This window comes from Podarcis gaigeae, assembly GCF_964106915.1.
Source record: "Podarcis gaigeae genome assembly, chromosome: 14".
NCBI lineage: Eukaryota > Metazoa > Chordata > Lepidosauria > Squamata > Lacertidae > Podarcis > Podarcis gaigeae.
This window is the reverse complement of record NC_139690.1, coordinates 39,918,245-39,939,445: the sequence shown is the minus strand read 5'-3', so window position 1 is coordinate 39,939,445 and position 21,201 is coordinate 39,918,245. Positions and strand designations below refer to the sequence as shown.

General features: G+C 41.7%; 1 protein-coding gene across 1 annotated transcript in view; it reads left to right on the top strand.

Moving 5' to 3' along the window:
- The first annotated feature begins 826 nt into the window (after positions 1-826).
- SMG1 (SMG1 nonsense mediated mRNA decay associated PI3K related kinase) overlaps positions 827-21,201 on the top strand; it is a 73,908-nt gene continuing 53,533 nt past the window's right edge. The window contains exons 1-9 of the mRNA XM_083711198.1: positions 827-1,204; positions 9,718-9,881; positions 12,277-12,432; positions 12,844-12,980; positions 14,780-14,838; positions 16,045-16,258; positions 17,628-17,753; positions 17,843-17,915; positions 20,756-20,853. Coding sequence (XP_083567324.1) covers positions 1,107-1,204; positions 9,718-9,881; positions 12,277-12,432; positions 12,844-12,980; positions 14,780-14,838; positions 16,045-16,258; positions 17,628-17,753; positions 17,843-17,915; positions 20,756-20,853 — 1,125 coding nt within the window. The 5' untranslated portion in view covers positions 827-1,106. The remainder of the gene's footprint in view (positions 1,205-9,717; positions 9,882-12,276; positions 12,433-12,843; positions 12,981-14,779; positions 14,839-16,044; positions 16,259-17,627; positions 17,754-17,842; positions 17,916-20,755; positions 20,854-21,201) is intronic.

Here is a 21,201-nt window from a genome sequence, read left to right as displayed (position 1 = left end):
TGACTCCTAACCTGCAACACAGAACCCACTTTCACATATTCACTTTTCAATTTATACTTAACTGTCCTTATTGTTATTTATTAGATTCATATCCTGCCTTTCTTCCCAAAGGAGCCCAGGGCAGCAAACATTACTATGGAATTGCCAAATGGGCGGAGGACCCCACAGCCCTGCTTTGTGCTGAATTTGAACGTATTTCCTGACCCAGCACCCTTTTCTTCTTCTTCTTCTTCTTCTTCTTCTTCTTCTTCTTCTTCTTCTTCAATTTATTGAATTTATACACTGCCCTATACAGTACCTGTGGATCTCAGGGTGGTTCATAGAACGAAATCCAAATATAAAACCACAAAATATATAATCAAAATAAAAACAACCACTCAATAACACCCCCAACCACATTTTAAAAGGGGATGTCTCTAAAGACGCCAGTTCTGCTTGCAGATGCCCATATGGCCATTTTGGAGGGGTTGCAGCACTGACACAAGTTTAATATGTTTGCACTGACGGTGACTGTATCCTAATTATCCTTGCTCTTGGCATTGCTTAAATACTACTTTTCGTTTTATTGTCTGTATATTCCTCTCTGTCATTTGTTAAATATGTCTATTATTATTATTATGAATCTGACAGCTAGAGAGAGCTGTGGCTGCCATGCCCTGAGCAGAGAGGTAGGAACGGGAAGAACCCAACCCGCCCCTTCTCCCCTCACGACTCGGCCAGAGCAGCGGCCGTCCCATGATGCTCCGCGGCAGGCGGTCACCTCGGCTCGTCTCGGCCTGCGTTCCCGTCATGCCGCGCGCGGGCCCTCGCCTCAGCCTGCTGGAATCAGGCGGCAGCAGCAGCAGCAGCACTACTAGCAGGCGGGGCCGCCGTCGCTGTCGTCGCCTCCTCCTCCTCCGCCTCCCCGCCTCCCGTGTGAGACAGCAGGAGGAGCGCCCGCCGCCTCAGGAGGAGTAGCCACCCCGCCGAGCCGCAGTAGCCGCTCGCCTCCATTACCGCCGCTCTTCTTACTGCTGCTGCTGCTATTATTGTTGTTATTGCCTCCTCCTCCTCCTTCCCCTGCCGCCGCCGCTTCCCCGGCCGGCCATGCCGTCTCGGGCAAGGTAATGAGCCGCAGAGCCCCGGGGTCTCGGCTGAGCGGCGCTTCTTCCTCCGGCACCAGGCAGCACTATCACCCGCGGAGCTGGAATGACTGGCAACCCAGGTGAGCGAGCGGGCAGGCAGGCAGGCGGGTGTCTTCTACGGCGGGGCGGCGGCGGCGGCGCGGCCTAGGGTCTGAGGGCAGCGTGCGGGTGCCTCCCTCGCCCCCCTCAGCCTTGGCAGGGGTCGGGCCAGGGAGGAGGCCCTGAGGCAGGAAGGGAGGCGGCCGCCCGGGGTGGGGGTTGAAGGAAAGTTGCCCTCTCATGCGCCCACCCGCCGCCACGGCAGGGCTCGCCTGGCGCGGCCTAGCGCGGAGAGGGAGAGGCTGGCCGCTTCGGCCCGTGTTGGGGATCGTCGGAGCGGGAAGGAGGAGGTGGCAGGAGACGGGGGAAGCCCTTGCAATGCCTCTCCCTCGCGGCCTACGAGGGAGGGAGGTCGTGGTGCTTCTACTACTACTACTACCACCGCCGCTTCTTCGGGTTGGTTTTGAGGCCTAGGGAGGTTTAAAGCGGGTGGGCAAATGTGTGTGTGGAATCCCACCCCGTTTCTTCCTCTGTTCCTTTCTTATGTCTGTGTCTCTCCACCTCCACCCTTGTTGGCAGGGCCTCCGTGGAGATACTGGTTCCGGGTACGTGTGTGTGCGGGGAAGTTTGCTTTCACTCTCTCTCTCTCTGCATGTGTGTGACAAACCCAGTGCGCTGGTTGGAGGTAATAGGCCCCGTGCGTGGTGGGGTTTTCCTATTTCATAGATCTTTTATTTCTGGGGTGGGAAAGAGGATTTGGCATGGGGTGGGTAGGAAACTTGTATATTGGGGGAAGTTTTTGTACTAAGAGGTCTTGCCTAGGAGGTTGAACTCGGATGGCTTTTATGTACCTTCCCATCGAGATATGATTCTACGAGTGGGTGGGATAATTTATAGAGAGGCACACACCCCTCCTTGCCAGTTGAGGAATAATAAATATTAATGGGCTCTGCAAAAGCTGATGCCATAACAAATGCTGCGGTAGAGCAAAAACATGAAATACAGCCTTTATACCCACAGTAGAGGACTTTGGGTTGGGATAGGTAACCTTATGGCCTTCCAGATGTTGCTGGACTCTCAAACTAAAATCATCTCTGGCCATTGGCCATGCTGGCTGGAGCTGATGGGAATTGGGATCCAACAACATCTGGAGTGCCAGGTACCGTTTCCATGCACGTTCCCATCCTCTGCTTCTGCAGTTCTCGTTCCTATAATTGATGGAATTTGAATTAATTGTTCATTGGGTGCCTTCATCCACTGGGTTAATTTCACAGGACTTTGGAGTTGCAACTTTGTTGTCTAGATGGTAACTTGTTGATACTGTCTAGACATAAGGAAGGCCTGGTGACTTGTGTCAAGGGTTTAGTGTCTAGTTTAAAATGCATTTACAGTACTTGAAAGGGTTTGAAACTATTAACTCTTAAATTTGGGTTTTTTTAGATTGCTTATGATGCTGTTAGATTTTACATTGAATCTAGTATTTTAAATGGGTGATAAAATTAAATCCTTAATGGTTCGGATTTTCTATTTTTAATTTTAAAATTTGTCATAATTTGGTCTAATATGTTCACTATACTTAGGTACTCAGGACGTATCTTTTCACTTGCAGCACATTGGTGACATCAAAGTGCATGTAGGCTGTAGTGCTATACACAGTTATTTGAGTTCTATTAAACTCTAGGACTTTAGAATAGATGCTTATAGGGTTGTGCTATTTGTATCAATGTTAAAGAAATGGGTGTGAGGTGATAATGTCATGTACCTAAATGATGATAAGATTTATTTATTTTATTTATTCCACAACATTTATATGTTGCTTGATTGTTTTAAGACCTCTCGGCAGTTTACAAAAAATAAACATTGGTTCTGTTCCACATTTTCAGGTGTGTAAAACTAATAGTTCAGTTTTGCTTGTCAGTAATATTGAGATAAATCATTTGACATCTCCAAAAAGGGCAAATGAGTTTTGTACTGCAAATTGGTATCCAAGGAATAACTTGGGCATGGCCAGTGTGGTTTTTTGACCACTAAGAAGAGCAGGTCCCCATGTCATACCACAGTCTGCTCATGAAAGCCCCCTCAGTTTCAAAAATGGTTTGCTATGTGACACGTGGGGTTACTGTTAAAAAGACACATTTAAGTAGTTTTTTTTAAAAAAACAACAACTGGATACTTATCTCTTGGTCTCCACTTTTCCCAGTAGCATTTATTTGGTGGTGTAGTGGTTAGAGTGTTGGACTAGGACCAGAGAGTCAACAATTTGAGAGTGCAGGACATGAGATTGCTTCTAAAGCCAACACTGCTAAACCGCAACGTAGAGAGGTTTGTTTGTAAGGCAAGAACAGTGTTAAACAGAATGTTGCTAATCTTTTTGAATAATGGAAAGAGAGAAGTTATAAATTAATGATGAGAGGCTAAACTGAAGGCACTGTATAAATAAAATTGCATCAATGTCATAATCACATTTGAGAAAAATCACTTAAAATGCATGTTGGCAACAAGCTTGATGTAATTGGTCCGAGAACCAACTTCATCCTTTCAGATACATAAATGATACAGCTAAGATACACAGCACTCCAGTTTGAATGTATTGTAAATGAAGTACAAACTTTCATGCCTCTGTCATTCAGGATAAGGACTTAAGGTGAATTGTCATAGCTTTTTTGGTGGAGGCTTATTCTGTGGATGTAGATTCAATTCCAGACATCCCTAGGTAGGGCTCCAGGAGTTGCTGCTGTCTGAAACAATGGCAAGGTGTTTGATAGTAGATGTTAGTGACTACTAGGGCTGGGTAAATCATCAGTAAATCATCCAAAACTGGTTTGAAGTCCATATCATGATATTGGTCTCATAATTTTTGACCTGGCAATATATGTGTGTGTGTGCTATGCAAAAATCACAATGTGGGGAAAACCGTGGAGCCAGCCAATGCAGCCCTTGTTAATTCTGTCGGCTCAGCTCTCCCCAACCTCCTACAGGGGGCAGCAAATCACAGGAGCAAGCTCCGGCAAAAATCACGATGCGGGAAAAACCAGGAACCCAGCCAATACCTCTACATAGCTCCATCCTTATTTCAGACATTGTGATATATTGGTATATCGCTATGTTTAGCTGATGATATATTACAATGTTGAAAACCAGTGACTACATGAAATAAAGATATAAAAATTTATAAATTTTGAGGCTGTGGGGAGGAAACTTTCCCCAGGAAAATTTTTTTGGGAAACATTGAAAATATATGCTGTACTTTCTTATCAAACTTAAAGGTTGTTTCCTGTTTTAACAAAACAAAAGGTATCATTCATTATATAATATTATTGTAATATTAATTTATTGTATTTTAAATTATGTTTTATTACATGCGAACAACCTATCTATCTATATATGACCCACTCTTCTTCCTGGAGCTTATGCCTAGTAAGCAAACATAGGATTGAATCCTAGAAGGATAAATACCTTAGTTTTGCAGCAGGGTGTCTTCCCAAGAATCCTTTGAATCTCCAAATTAGGTCACCAGAGGCAAGCAGCAATTCATGAACAACGTAGGCCCTTTATGTTCCTTTCTTGAAAAGGGTCACCTTTTAGGTGCAGAAATACGTACTGGATTTCACTTGACTTGTTGTAGACATCTACAATCTTCAAAGAAATTATCAGTCTCTAATCTCTTCATACCATACACTTTGAGTGGGTAAAACATTGTCTTAGGCAGCCTCCTAAGTTCTGCTCAAGCGAGAAATACTAGAGAATGCTTCACTTGATATGGTTAATCTACATGTTACTACATTGATAGAAGGGACTTTGGGTAATATTGTGAAGAGGGCCATTTGTGTGGTAAACTTTTCAATAAACTATTGATAACTCACCATAACCATTAACCATTGAAATTGCATTCCCGCTAAAGGCTCTAGCTTAAATTTCAGGCATTTCCAGGAACATTTAAGTTTGCTGCGTTTTTGCTAGCCCTGTTTCTTTAATTGCAGCCTGGCACAGGTTATACAGGTGAAGTTTTTCTTAGAGTGGAGAAAAGCAATGGGAAAAGCTTCTTCTGCTAGTTTCCTAATTGTCAAGCTGCTGTCAAAGGCACAGGAGCAGTACCAGTTAAAAAAGAAAGAAAATGGTAATCTTAGTAATTGATCCTCATATATAACTCACTACTACTTCTTCACTCTGTTACGCCTTATTACATATCTTTTGATGTCCTCTGTTCCTGCCTTCCTCTTTTTAGCAGCTTCAGGAAAGCCTTTTCCATCTAGAAAATTCAGCTGCATGCCTCTTGGCTCTGCATATGGTTTCCCTCTTCTTTTACAATCATGGTTGTCAGTACAATACTTCCTATGGAAGCACTTTTCCTTCTTCCATAGATAATTCCTGTCCATATAGTAGCTGTGCTGGATAAACATTTTTATAGCTTTATTTTTCTCTGTGTGCGCACTGTATTTTTGTAGAATAGTAAAATTAAGTTTCTACTTTAAAAATCCTATTTCCTTGGATATGTTTATAGTAAACCGAGAGACAAAGCCAACCTCCACTCAGGCTGTGACTTTCCCTTTTTAGTATCTTTGTGGGTCATATGATGGTGTGAGGAGTAGCAGGGGTTAGGGTAAGCATATACTTCATTTAGGAACTGTCACAACTTGCTCTGCAGCATAGCAGCACCGAGAAAGGAGTTTTATCATTTTTGAAGGCAAAAAGTCATGTGTTAAACCTGCCATTTTTTAACAAACACACCATTTCAAGCACAATGGTTGCATGTTCTTCAGAAGATGCAGTCTCAAAGCTTCTGTTTTCAAGAGAACATGTAATGACTGCCACTGAAGAATACATTTGTTCCACAAATTTTAGACTTCTGAACAAATTCTCCATCTAGCATCAGTTTGAGATCATGCTCATCTTGAGATGTTCTCCTCTCTCTTTTCCTTTTAAAATAAGGAGGGTCTCCTGGGTCTGTCTTATGAATGGGTTAAAAACCTAGATGACTTTGTGCATCAAGGAAAAATAATCACTTCTAGTAATGTTGAGGTTGTGTCAAATATTACTTTCAGTTCTCCACAAAACTTCTGTTAAAGTGGGTAGTATTGGCTTCTTGTTCTTACTATGTTTGCAGAGCCAAGGATGCAGTATGGTTATGATGTTGTAGCTGATGTGGTGAGCTCTAGGTGTTGTGGACTGCAACTCCCATCAGTCCCAACATGGCTACTGAGCATGGATGATGGAAATTGCACTTCACAACACGTGAAGGGAAGTAGGATATCCCTGGTCTATAATAGCTCATTATAATGTGTAAAATGAAGAAAGAATGGAAGTATCAGTGTGCTATACTGACAGTTTAATGAGAGAAATAATAATAATTTTATTATTTATACCTCGCCAATCTGGCTGGGTTTCCCCAGCCATTCTGGTCGGCTTAGAGCATATATAAAACATAGTAAATATATCAAACATTAAAAGCTTCCCAATACAGAACTGCATCCAGATGTCTTCTAAAAATTATGTAGTTCTTTATCTCCTTGACAGCAAATCTTACATGTAGCTAGAGGGGGAAATTGCATTATAGTGGTTCAGTTCATTAGATGGCAAAGTGTGAATTACTAACTACAGTTAGAAATAAGACATTACTGAAAATGCATGGCAGTTATTGAAAGCTGCTCTTTTCAACTCGCTTTGTGTGGGGAAAAAAGAATGGATGATATCAGATGTTATGCAAGAGGAAGAAATGGGAGTTCTTTCCCCTGCAGCCCCTCCAAATCTGCTCCGGAGGGTCCTCTAGCACTCTAGAGCAGATTTGGAGGGATGGGGGGTATGGAGAGGAAGGGGAAGTTCCATTGCTCTAGAGGAAGTCACTTCCGCTCATGAATAGGCAGAATTGAACGTCCCCCAATGTGTGATTTGATGCCTTCACTTTTCCATTCTCCTGTACATGGCAGCCAATGAGGTTGGTCAGGGAGAATTTGAATAAGATGACTTGTATCATTTGTTCATTTTGCTGCATGTTGTAAGAAACAAATCCAGGGAATTGAGCGCTATCACACCATCCATGGCTGTCATTTTTGTTGTCTCTTGGAGATTGAATGTGTTGGGTATTAAGATGCACAAGCGAAAGTCTTACATGCGTTGGGTTGTGGCTAAGGTGCCTTGTGTGAGCAAATAGGACTTCACCTTGTACAAGGCAATCCTCCCTGCACTCCTGTTTTGGCAATTCTTCACTCCTACTGGAAGCCCTATTCTGCGACTTTTCAGAGTGTCTGGTTGGTTGAATGTTTATATATGGTAAATGTGTGTTTTGTCTACCTCTAACTAAGGACACTGTGGGACATTACTAATGTGAAATTGACTTGGTTTGTTTTGTATCCTATTATGTGTTGCATTGTATATTACAAGAGATCAAATGAGTTAAGGTGAGCAGTTTTATTACAAACAAGGAAGAGTATTGTGGCATTTAAAGACTAACAAATTTATCATGGCATGAGTTCTTTATTATTGTGAAATGCATTCATGAGGAGAGGTGAACTGTGCTGCTTTGGGATTTTTCCTCCAACAAAAGAATGCTAACAGATACTTGTAAAATTCAGAAGCTTCAGTTCTAGTGGTCTCTAGCAACCACAGAATTTGGTTTGGATCCTCATTTGGCATTTGGGAAACAGCCTGATTTTGTTCGAAGCAGTTTGGAGACTATCCAATTTGGCTTGCAGTCTGAAGTTGAATCAGAGTTGGATGAAATTTGCAGGCGTTGTAGCCCCTTCTGAGAGGACGAATCCTGTCAAATTTCAAGGGCAACCTTGCAATTTTAGGGTGATTAAAAAGGGATTCACCTAATTTCCCCTATTATAGGGCAGTTTCTATGGAAATAACATACATCAAAGAGGTTCTTCCTAGATAAGAAACCTGCCAAATTGCAGACAAAGCGGTCTAGTGGTTTTAAGGTTGCTTTTTTTTGGGGGGGGGGGGTAAAATATCCTCCTCCCTGTGGTTTATGAGCAACAGTTTTACTCTGAATATGGCACATAGATCTTAGAGGTGTCACTATGAAGGCAAACTGCCAAATTTCAGGAGGATGGTTGCATGGGGTAGGGATTAAGAACTAGAAAAACAGCTTCAGGCATGTGTTCTGCTCAGTTGGTACCAAAAGACGCAGAAACCAAGTGCAAACAGATTAGATAGAAGTGGATGTGTGAGCATGTAACAGACATAGAATGACTTGAATGCCCAGCATTTTCTAAGTAAGAACCATGAGCAGAACTAACAGAGCACAGAACAAGCAAGAAGATACCTTTGCCAAAGCGAAGAGCCCTGGTAAAACCATTATCTCAGAGTAGAAGCTAGACATATCAGTCTTATAAGAGACCTCTCTTCACTTTCTCCTCACTTTCTGTTTTCTTGGCAAGCAGGCTGTGGGGAAAATGTTTCTGTTTCTTCAGATATGCTGTCTGCAGCTTTTTTTTTTTTTAGCACCTCTGAATCTCTGAAGTACTCAGAATCAATTTGGTGGTCCTCAGTTCAGAGTACTTTGAAAAATCTAGTTTTGGGCTCAGATAAGCCATGAATCTGTCTGAAGTGGCCTGCTTTGGTCTTGTAATTCATCTGAATCTGATGCATAACCCAGTGTTGGGTATTGAACACTTTATGTTTTGTTTTTAAGGTTGATCATGGAGATAGGATTCTGAGAGAGCTGCTCTACTAGATGAGAGCTTAAGACTACTAAATCATGGCGGCATTTAATCAAAATACTTTTTGTTAGTGGGCAGAGGGGGGTATGGGGAGCTGAGGAACCTGTGATGTTAAACACTGACACTGGGGAGCTTTTTATATTAGCCACGTCTGATGTTGAAAGTCCTTCCATGCAGGGTAGAACTGTGTAAACTTCCATGTTACATCACTGATGCATGTATTTCACTGGCCTAACGTGTAGTGGAATAGATATGTTCATCATGCTAGGTCAATATTTGGTTTTTAAAAGGCGTTTCCCATATGGGAATGCATCTCACATAGCTGCATAATATTTGAGTCTCCCTTCTCTATTAATAATTCATAATTCTCTCTCTCTTTTCACACGGTGAAAACTTGAGGACTGTTGCTAATTTGACTTGGAATAGCATTGAAAAGCTGTTAGTTGTGGGCTTTCCTGTTAGGGAAGCGTATAAACTTAAGTTTCTGCAGGTTTATCATTCGTAGCAGCTCTTTAAGTTTTTACAGGTTTTACTCCACTGAAATTTAGTTCTTAACACCTAGTGCTTTTGCTGTGTCCTTGATGCACTTTTAGCTGATGCCGCAATAAATTAAATACAGAAATAGGTGGTACTGACCTTCTCCTCATACAGGTGCTTAACTTGCTTGTTACCTTGATGAATTTTTCACTGGGCCAGAGATGTTTTATCAGCTGCGACTCCACTTATCAGATTGTTAAGTCACAGGGAGAATTCATATGTTCCACAAGCTAGTGAATACTTCTCCACCCTTCCACCCTTTCCTATTTAGAGATCAGAAATTCTAGAAATATGGGAATAGTAAGGGCCAAATCGGAGTAGAGCACTCACTTAAAATATTTCTCTTTTTGCAGAACTGACAGTGTATCAGCTGACCAAGAGAATTTAAAATACTCTTCATCCAGAGACCGGAGTAGTTCTTCTTCTTATGGATTACAATCCTCAAATTCAGCGGTGGTGTCTCGACATAGACATGATGATATCAGAGTCCCCACTGACATACAGAATGAAGAAAAAGGTACATAATTTGTCTTCATAGGTAAAAAGGAATACTGCCAGTGGAAATAAACTAGTTTGTGGTCTAGATGAGGGGTGGCTGACGTTTTCAACCCCATGGTTTCATTGAGGGTCGGCTGCTCCTCTGGAGCTGCTTGCTAGCAGTGAGCATGCCGAGTGCAATATTGCATGTGCGCACATTCACCATACACAGGTTACATATGCATCAAGCACACGTATTCACACAGCTGGGGAGTGGGGTTGACTTAAAGAAATGCAGCAGACTCTCACACACAGATACTCAGGCAGGCATATGGGACAGGTTACAACAATTAAAACACAATATTTGCATTACAACACAATATTACACAATGTTAGAAATGGTTTAAAACAACAGAAATAGGGTGGTACTAATACTACCTTCTTTTTTGTTGCCATCAGCTATATAAGTGGTCCCCAAACCCTGATGGTGGTGTGAGTAGCAGTTATGGGACTGGTTTTTTGAGATCAGTGTCACAGACTCGAGGGAGTCCTGTATGTTATCATGAAGACTTGTTTCCCTATTGAACAGATATATGGGTACTCCTCTCCAAGTGTCCCCTGTGGAGAGCATGGCTGCCTCCCCCGACCACCTCTCTCTCATCATGATATGCAACCCCGTGTTTATGCTAGACTTATTCTCTTAAATGATGGTTTAAAAAATACCCATTGGCTCAAGCACCACAGAAGCTGAGAAACTGGAAAGTAAGGTCTCTAATGCCTTAACAGATGTGCCCCGTGATCAGTGATGATGTTGTGCAATGTTACAAACTATGCTTGCTTACATCTTACCCTTAGGCCAAAAAATTGCCTCATTCTTGCTTCAGTTCTCTCTTTGCTCTTACCCTGAAACAGCATGAGAATTGCACTGTGCATGCTTAACTTATGTGATAAGCGGACTGGGCCTCTTTCCAGCTAATTAAGAAATAATCACCAAACTAAAAATATACGCTTTGGTGTGAATATCCACAAAAAAGCATTCCCAGATCTCTAATGTCTCTTAACTCTTAGATCTTAAGGTAAACCAACTACTGCACCACACTGCCTCTCCACTTTGGACAGGAGCACTGTGATGCTGGCAGTGTGGTCTAATGGTTTGACATGTGAGTCACAGGATACATTGCCACAATTACTACTCTGTTTTTCCGTGTATAAGAGTAGCCCCCCCAAAATATTGTCAAATATTATGGGGCGTATTATACATGGGGGCGTCTTATAGACAGAAAAATACGGTATCTCTCCACGTGACCTACATCACTGGGTTCCTGTTAGTATGATTCTTTCCAATATTTAATCTGTCTTCCTAGTGAACATTCTGAGGGTGTTCACTGTGTGGGAAGAGGTTCAGTGTCAGGCAGTGTGTATGTGTTTCAGTCTAGGGTGATTATGAGGGGGTAAGGGGTGTGGGTGTTGTGTGGAGCAGTGTGTGGGGGTGGCTTTTAAGTGTACGGTTTCAGTGTTTAGAGGATGGGGAAGGGATTGCATGAGCATTTTCATTTATTGAGTTATTTGTCTGGTCAAACAGATGGCATGCCACAGTTGCTGTCTCTCTACATGACCTAGTTAAATGGTGGTTGTGAGATGAAATAATAAAAGAAACTCACCATTGTCAGACCTCCTGTGGAGACAGTTGAGTGTGGGATGGGATATTTGTGAAGGAGGTTTCAGTGTAAGGCAGCATATATGTGGTGTTCACCATGGGGCAGGGTGCATGCATGGCTATGGGGTGCATCATCCCCCATAACAGTTTCTAAGGTGGTCAGCATTATTTATTTTATTCATTTAGGGCATTTATATCCCACCTTTTTCTCCAAGGACATCAAGGTGGCACACATAGTTATTCCCATCCTCATTTAATCTCCATAGCAACCCTGTGAGGTAGGTTAGTCTGAGAGGCACCGACCAGCCTAAGGTCACCCAGTGAGCTTCATGACTGAGTGGGGATTTGAACCCTGGCCTCCCAGGTCCTAGTGCAGTACTCTAACCACTATACCACACTGGCTCTCAAAGCCATATACTCCCAAAAGTTTGGTGTTGCTATTGCATCACACAGCCACACGAGGTATGGTAGTTTTACAATGGGAGAGCATGTATATTAATGGGGTGTGGTCTTCCATGAGTTTCCTGGGTTCCAAATGTGCCCATGGCCCCAAAAGATTGACAAGCCCTTATTTAACCCTTGCGTCGCACCATGATATTTCATAACTTAAATGAATAGGGAACAGAGTGATTCATAAACTTAAATAAATAACTATCCCCACTAAATGTGTCATTCAGCTGAGAAGGACAGGTAGCTCTTAACCTTGGAAGTTTTTCAGAAACCCACAGTTCATGGCTGTCAAGAGAAACTAACATGGCTCTGGAACCTTTTCTTCTAGGTGGCTACAGTGTCAATGGAGGATCTGGGGAAAATACTTATGGTCGGAAGTCGTTGGGGCAAGAGCTGAGAGTTAACAATGTGACCAATTCTGATTTTACCAGTGTTCAGCATGGGAATCGTGCTTTAGTCACAAAAGACATGAGGAAAACACAGGGTAAGTGTTGTGTTGTCCTGAAGAAAAAGGGAAATTCTGTTTTTCTGGCAAAAAATATATCCTGTTGCTACAGTAGCACTAGGGTCACTGCTCAAAGTAAAGTAGAGCCCTATTAAATTTTTGCAAACTCAAAATCTCCAGCATTTTGTCATGATTACACTTTAGTTTATATAAATTGGGTATACTTTGTCTCTGAAAGTACTGCAAGAAGAGGCTTTTTCAATAGTAAGAATGATCCTTGGTCAATTGTTGCAGGTTTGGATTTGCTTCAGGGCTAGAAATCTTGTACTAAAGTTACTGCAAGTTGTGAGATAAAGATGAAGTAAGCCTATTGCGTATATGTTGCTCCTTGGTAATTGTTTACTTTATACTTGGATAGAAGCATGCCCATGTGTAATATCTCAATTTTAGAGCGATCATTGTCTTACTCTGATGAGTCTCGACTGTCAAATCTTCTTCGGAGGATTACTCGGGAAGATGACAGAGACCGAAGACTGGCTACTGTAAAGCAAATGAAAGAATTCATTCAGCAACCAGAGAACAAACTGGTTAAGTATCTTCTGTTAGCAACATATTAATACTTTGTTTCTCATATGATCTCTTTTGGGGCAGGTTTCTGGGTTGTAGGGGCAAAGAATGAAGGTTTGTCAGCACTGTCACTGGTTGCAGGATAACTTTGGCTCTGAATACTCTCAACCCTGCATATAAGCTTTCCTCACTGACTATATCAGATCTGAAGGAGGGAGCCAGCTGACTGTCACCACAACTTTGATTTTTGGAGAGCAGTTAACTGGCCTTTCACCTTCCTTCCCTCCTTTGATAACTAGAACCTTCCGTGTTCATTCTTGTCCCACAGATAGGAAGGAGTAGCAGCTTGCTTGCTTGCTTGCCAGAGGGAAGAAAGAATTTCTGGCCAGGTGACTTCATCCTGGTGTGACTGACTTTCCATGGCAGTTGGAAGGAAGTAAAGATCAGCTGTGCTGCAGATAAATGAAGGAAAGGGACTGGTCTTGAGGGTCCCTTTTCCTTGTAGTAAGAAGTTACACTGAGAATAATATACATCAGCTGGCAGGCAGTGGGAGGTGGGGGCTGTCTTTCCTTGGAATGGGGAGGGTGGAGGGGCAGAGCAGTTTTCAAATACTCCAGTTTTTTCAGTCAGCCAGTTTTTTCCAGAGGGAAATTAGTTTCCCTGTGTTCACATAGTCACTCTTTATGAATAATTAGTTCTAATCTGAGCCTCCTCAGGCTACTCTACAAATCTAATCAAATATTAGTTTAAAAGATCTCAAAATTGTTTGGCTTGAAGTTGTTGATGTATTTCAATGATGTGTTAATACTTTAGCCTGGAGGGCTGGCTTCTGCTGAAACCAAGATGCCCAAGGGTCAGAGGCAGAATGGCTATGGTGATAATCTCTTTATTCATTGCCTTATGCCAAGATGGTCTCAAGAAATAAGAAATAAAGTACATACCAGTATAAAAAGAAATTAACTTTTATTTCTTAGTGACCATGTGCAAACCTTGACAGTTAAAAACCACCCCACACATCTGGTGCAGGCAGTGCTGTATGAGCTGCTGCTTCTGATCTATTAGGTACCCCATGTGGAATGAGAATCCTCTGTGACTTGGATAGGGAGGAGAGCCTAAAAGTGGCATGGACAAGGCAAGAAAATACTGGGCATCCTTCCAGGGTAACATCTGTTTCAGAAGGGATGGGGTGGCACAATAACTTGGATTGTGGGCCATCACTTGACTATTGTTGATTTGATTAACAAAGTTTCGTCACAATTCGTAGTATAATTGTATTTGGCAGCTATATTTACCAAAACATATTTTACCTATCTACCACGAATCTTGTGGTTAATGCAGTTTGCTTGGACTATTTTCCAGTAGCTTGGTTTTATATTTGTATATCTAAAGAGGTGTTGTGCATAACTTCGGATAGACTTGCACTGAAACTTAAGAAAAATGGGACATGGTTGCATCCAGTTGCTAATATGAACAGAAGGTGTTAAAAGCAACCTATAAGTGAAACAATGACTGCTTCTGCTGCACATTTTTCCTCAAAGTCTTCATGGATATCATGAAGGATGTTTTTAGTGTGTCTAACGTATGCTTCATAGATTAAGCACTATTGCACTCAGTTTCCAGTAATGCAGTCACATCAGTGCTATGAACAACCAGGAATGATATACAGTAGCACTTTTTGGGGGGACAAAAAATAGGATGGCAAGCAGTGGTGTTTATCTTTCAAATATAACAATATAGAACAATATAACAATATAGAACAATCTGAATTTATATTGCAATAGCAATTATTTTAAAAGGTGTATATGTTGGCTATTGCAGGTGCTTGTTAAACAACTGGATAATATCTTGACTGCCATACATGATGTACTTAATGAAAGGTAAGTTGGGCTGATGCATTCCTGAAGTTAGTGTATTTGTGGCTAGCAAGCCAGGTAACACCTTCAGCCTGGAAGCTGCCTAGCCCAAATGTCTCATGATTACTTTTGGAAATCAATAACTGAATGCTTAGTTTGACATCAGTGGGAGCATACCATGTTTTGAACCTGTTGCTAGGCCAAGGAAGACATCATCAATTCGTTCAGGATTGATGCAAGCTTAGCACTCCTGAAGCAATTAAGAGGAATTTATTTGGATTTGGTATTGCCCCAGTATCGAGGCAGTTGTATGGCACCTCTGATTTGCTTTGGAGATTGGCTTGAATTCTAGGAAGTGTACTTCATTGCATGTTTCCTCTATGGTCAAACCTCAGTGACTGCTTTGCAGAGTATGCTATCCATTCTTGACCCCCAGTTATTGTGGGTTGGGTTCAGAGTGAGCTAAGAAGTGTGAGTCACAGGTATATATTTGCATATCTATTTGCTAATATGTCCAGCCAAAATGAAACAGGGACAGAGCTGAGTCTAATGGAGACCAGTGAAATCCTATGGAGCATACAGAATTTCAGTAACTGCTACTACTAGACATAGTAGTTCCTGGGCTGATTTAGAATGGTAACTGTGGCAAGAAATTCTGAGCTGGTGAGATAGGGGAGAGACAGAAGGTAAAGGGAAGAGTCCTTCCTTCCTCCTTGTGTCTCACATTGAACCACACACAGCACTTCAGTGTATAGAATCCATAGAAGACAACTTTCCATGCTCATGCTCCTTATCTGATTCCCACTTGTATGTTGGCAATATGCTACCAATATGCTGGCAGGTATCCATGAACAAGTAGATTTGTGTGAACAGAAATACTTCGGTGTATTTGAATGTTCATCTGTATGAATGACGTTTTGATTTCCGTGTGAGAGAGTCTTTGTGCTTGTAGATGGAGGGGAAAGCACAGGACAGAAGGGAAGAGGAGACATTTCACCCCTTTTGTAAATGCCTTCAACATGCTTAATCTTCAGGTTACCACCTGTGAGTCGGGTGGAAAGAGAAGGGAAGTGGAAGGAATTGACAGCAAACCATGTGTTTCCACATTAATGGAAAGTGCTAACCAGATCATAGCCATTTATTCAAGTCTTTATTGTCATCATTTGCTAAATGTCTACTTTTCATGACTGAAAATGCTTACCACTACTTTTTCTTTTTTCATAAATGCAGTAGCAAATTGCTTCAAGAACTCAGACAGGAGGGAGCTTGCTGTCTTGGACTTCTTTGTGCTTCTCTGAGCTATGAAGCGGAGAAGATCTTTAAATGGATTTTTAGTAAATTTAGCTCATCCACTAAAGATGAAGTTAAACTTCTTTATTTGTGTGCAACTTACAAAGCACTGGAGACTGTGGGAGAGAAGAAAGCATTTTCATCTGTAATGCAAGTAAGGATAAAAGTTAAATTGGAGTATTTTGGCTTTTCAGATACTGAATCATTTTCTGAAATGAAGACACTGAAATTTAAGCCAGGCTAGCATATTAGCACATTAAAACTTCATTTTAGATATTGGGCATAATAAACAGTTTCAGAACTTTGTGTACCTGAAATCCATAAGTGTTGAGATGTAGATTTGATGCATATTTTAATGTGCATTTTATAATGTATATTTTTAAAACTGTTGATTTTATTTTATATATATATATTTAATGTAAATTGCTTCCAGGTTTTGATGCTAAAGCAGCTTATGAATCTTGTTAAATAAATAAATGTGCTGTAGTAGTCTGCTATAACTGATTGGTCTCCTAGCTCAGTATCATTACTTTTCACTGGTAGAAGCTGCCCGTCAACAGAATTTTAAACCAATTGTGGAATGCTCCAAACCAATTGAGACTACTTTCTGATCTCGGAGCATCTCCTTAAAGGCGTGTGATGTCCACATTTCTGTTTAACCATGAATTAAAATTACTAGAGTTGATTAGTGTCTGGAAATGATGGTAGAAAAACTGACATGATGGGCAGGAATTATTCAGTGGCAGAGACTGAAATTTAGAATTGGGGTAAGATGAAGGGAAGGGACGCGGGTGGCACTGTGGGTAAAACCTCAGCGCCTAGGACTTGCCGATCGCATGGTCGGCGGTTCGATTCCCCGCGGCGGGGTGAGCTCCCATCGTTCGGTCCCAGCTCCTGCCCACCTAGCAGTTCGAAAGCACCCTTAAGTGCAAGTAGATAAATAGGTACTGCTTTATAGCGGGAAGGTAAACAGCGTTTCCGTGTGCTGCTCTGGTGCCGGTTCGCCAGAGCAGCTTCGTCACGCTGGCCACGTGACCCGGAAGTGTCTGCGGAGAGTGCTGGCTCCCGGCCTCTAGAGTGAGATGAGTGCACAACCCTAGAGTCTGTCAAGACTGGCCCGTACGGGCAGGGGTACCTTTACCTTTAAGATGAAGGGGCAAGTGGGTTATATAAAATGAGTGGGGAAATCTGTTAGTAGGAGCAACGCTTGGTTTTCTCTCAGTGGGCCTGAGGTTCATTAGAACCAGTATCCCTCTTGCCAGTCCATCCAGACCCCTCTCTCCACCCCTGTAAAGCATGTGTCCAACATAGATTGAGAACCAAAGCAGTGCTACTCGGAAGCAGTTCTACTACTTCATCTGCAGGCATTTCTACATGTTGTTGACAAGATAGATTATTTATTTAAATAGTAGTTATTGATACACTTCTGTAAACAGTGTGGTTGTTTTTTTTTAAATATATAGCCTGAATAGATTTTGTTCAATATGGGTTTTTTTGGGTGCACACTTTTTTCCCCCTTAAAGCTCGTCATGACTAGCCTGCAGTCTATCCTTGAGAACGTGGATACACCAGAATTGCTGTGTAAATGTGTCAAGTGCATCCTCCTTGTGTCCCGATGTTACCCTCACATTTTCAGCACTAACTTTAGGGTGAGCACCTTTGCTTCTCTTTCTTGGTTTTAGATCGGTATTGACACATGTGCTACAGGTGGATTAATTTTTCTGTATTGCTTTCCAAGGACACTGTTGACATATTAGTTGGGTGGCATATTGATCACACTCAGAAACCTTCTCTGACACAGCAAGTGTCTGGTAAGTCTTAAAAAATAAAATTTCATGTGATGACCTTAATAGATGTTCTTGGCTTCCTTCTGGAAGGTGAAGTGTTATTACTAGTGTATACTTCACTTTGCTTATAGTGGAATGAGGAAATAGTATTAGTCACAGGGATTCAGTTAAAACATGAATCTCTGGACTTGTGGGAATTTTGAGAAAATGCTGTTGGTATCACTGTCTTTGATAGCTTCTCTCCCTGAACTGTCAGTCTCCTTCCCTTCCTCCCCACCCCAGCAAGTTTGTGTGTTTTTATAAGAGGTATGGGTAAATATCAGAGTAGAATTAAAATGGACCCTCTTCCTTTGCGTCCCAACAAAATCACCATCAAATTAAAGCTTAACTGTGACAGACCTTACAGTAAAAATCATAAATCCGGTTCTTGCCTGCACAACAAACATAGATATAATAATAATAATAATATGTTTATTGTCATTGCCCCCTCTCGGGGACAACGAAATTACTTGTGAGTAATATGAGGTGCAGATCCTCATGGATCTTCATGGTTTTTACTTAGGATGATAACAAAGCCACATGGTGACCTATGATTTAATGCAGGTTTTGAAGGGATTTCTTATATTCTCATTATTATTATTTTTTTACATGTTTTTGTTCCATGACAGTGGTGGAAAGCACCAGAACTGTGGTTTTTTTATAGTTTAGTTAATGGAAGATGGAAGTGATCTATGGTGGGGAACCCATGAAAAAATTGTGTAACTTCAAGAGAATCTGCTTTACTGGAGCCACTCCCCCCCCCCCCCAATTTTCTTTCCCATTTCCCAGATTCTTCAGTTTTTGCTTCTGCCCTCTCTTTCACTCTGCTTTCTGTACAACTGCTCAGGTCATGATCAGAGCCTTGAAAAGCTCATAAAACTGAAAGAGGAAGTAGGGGAGAATAGCACTCCTCTCTTCATTTTTAGTTGCTATTGAAGGCATCACTCCTTCAACTTCCTCCTTCAGCTCTGTATGATTTTCAAAGCAGGAAAGGTAACCACTCTCCCCACTTTTTGATGAAGGGTGCAACGGGTGTGTGGCGAGCATGGTTTTGTGTGTGCTAGGAGAGCTCCTCAGGGGCACCAGATTGGCAGCCCCAGTGTTAAAAGGAATGTCTGGCTTTCCTGAAGTTGAACATTTTTATCAGAATCAACTTGTTGAAAAATAAAATAATAAAATAAAATAAATTAGTGGCATCATACCATGGGAAGATGATCTGGTTTTCCCAGAGGTCTAAAGCTGGCTTTCTATCAAAATTGTATAAACCAATTTGGTTTAATTTATACCCATGCAAGGACCAATAACTGAACTTGGGGCAAGGGCAGAGTTAATAAGGTGTTCTTTTGCACATTCCCATTTCTTGCAAATACGTTAACAATGAACAAGCCTGGATCATTGCCAAATTCACATACAAGAGGGAGATACAGGTAGGCTCAGAGGAATTCAAAGTTTGCAGAAGTAATGGATTGAAGTATCCTGGAAAATGGCATAGGTGGCTGGAACAGTGAACAGGAGCATTTCATACTGCAAGTGTTTTCCGCCTCCAACAATTGCATATGAGAAAGCTTCCTGCCCTCTCTCCCACCCACATTTCACATATAGGGCATATTCATGTTGGAACTATTTTGCTTTTTTGTTGTTCATTTCATTGAGGATGTAGTTTTGTGGAGACCTCTCTGAAGTAGTGGCCAATCTTTTCCTATTTTTTAGTAATATACACCCCACCCCAAAAGACCATAAAGTTGCTACGTGTCAGTAATTGTGCAGCTCCCTCAGTAGACTCTTTCTTCTTTTAATGGAATGCCGGATTCTGATAAAGCCTTCCTTCATTAATCCAATAGCCCTGAATTTCTTCAGTGTTGCATGTTGTGTCCCTTATTGCAGATGCCCCATGTCCCGAGTATACCCAGCCCCAATGAAGACCAGTGTTTGAAAGTTTAGTTTTTTATTGGCAAAGCACTTGATTACACCATCTTCTAAGGTGTAGGAGCTTCACCTACTTCTCTTGCTGTAAGCCTATTCTTATCCATGGAGATAGTGGCGGAGGGGACAGAGGAGATACTCACAGCCCAGCTCTCTCTGGGTCTGTCACTTCCACCTATGCACCTTCCTGCAACTCTTTCCTCTCCTCTTGTCTCTGACTGCCCGTACTTTCTCTCTTCTTCCTTCCCCTGGCTCTCCCTGCCCCCAAATTGCTGGCTCCCTTCCCCGGATCATCTTCCTGCCTACACCCCGCCTCCTCTGCCCACCCCTCAGACTCCTGCCTGTCCCTGACAACCTGCTACAGAATGTCCTTTCTTTCAGAATATAATTACCTGGCAACCTCATTCAGTTCTGTAAAGATGTTTTTAACTAATTATGAAATGAAAGATACTTTATTTAATTTCCCAATATTGAGTCACATCCGCACCATGGCTTTAAAGCATGTGGCTTCGCCCAAGGAATCCCGGGAACCTTAAGTTTATCCATCAAAGAGCTACAATTAGTAGCATGTTCAACAAACTATAGTTCACAGGATTCTTTTGGGGAAAGCAATATGCTTTATAAGTTTATGGTGTGGGTGTGGCTTTCATTAGATAGAATTTGGCCACAAATGTTCTCTGTTGACTATGCCTGGCTTATGCATTATTCTAAATGAGTCATTATGCTCTGTTTTGATTTTCCTGATAAATGTAACTGATGTTATTAAATTCCCACTGTGTAGGATTTATTAGAGCTGGTTGTTTGTTGTGTATACACTTCACTTTTAGGTGACTTTGTTTCTGAGTAAATCAAGTGTACTTTTGATCATAACTTTGTTTTTATTGGTTTGGCACTTTGTACAGGGTGGTTACAGAGCCTCGAACCATTTTGGGTAGCTGACCTTGCATTTTCTACCACACTTCTTGGTCAGTTTCTAGAGGATATGGAAGCGTATGCTGAGGTAATAAAATGCTGGTCTTGATGAGTGTTTAAAAAGGAGCAGGATATTGGGTATTGTTGGATATTGTGTCTTCCCTTGCATATAAACAATAGGCAGAATAGATCAGCACACTTTAAAAGCATTGTAAAGGTTGGGGAAAACCTGTTTGAACATATGAATCTTCAATTTTCACTCAAAGCTCATTTTCGGTGTCTCCTATATTGCAAGACATGGTGTTCTAGAGGGTTGGTGCTACCATAGTGAAGGCCTACTTCCAAAAAAATCATCAGAGAGCCGACCAAAGATAGTAGAAGCAAGGCCATTTTTGAAGGTCTTAAGATTTAACAGCTAAGCATCATAGCTGCCAAA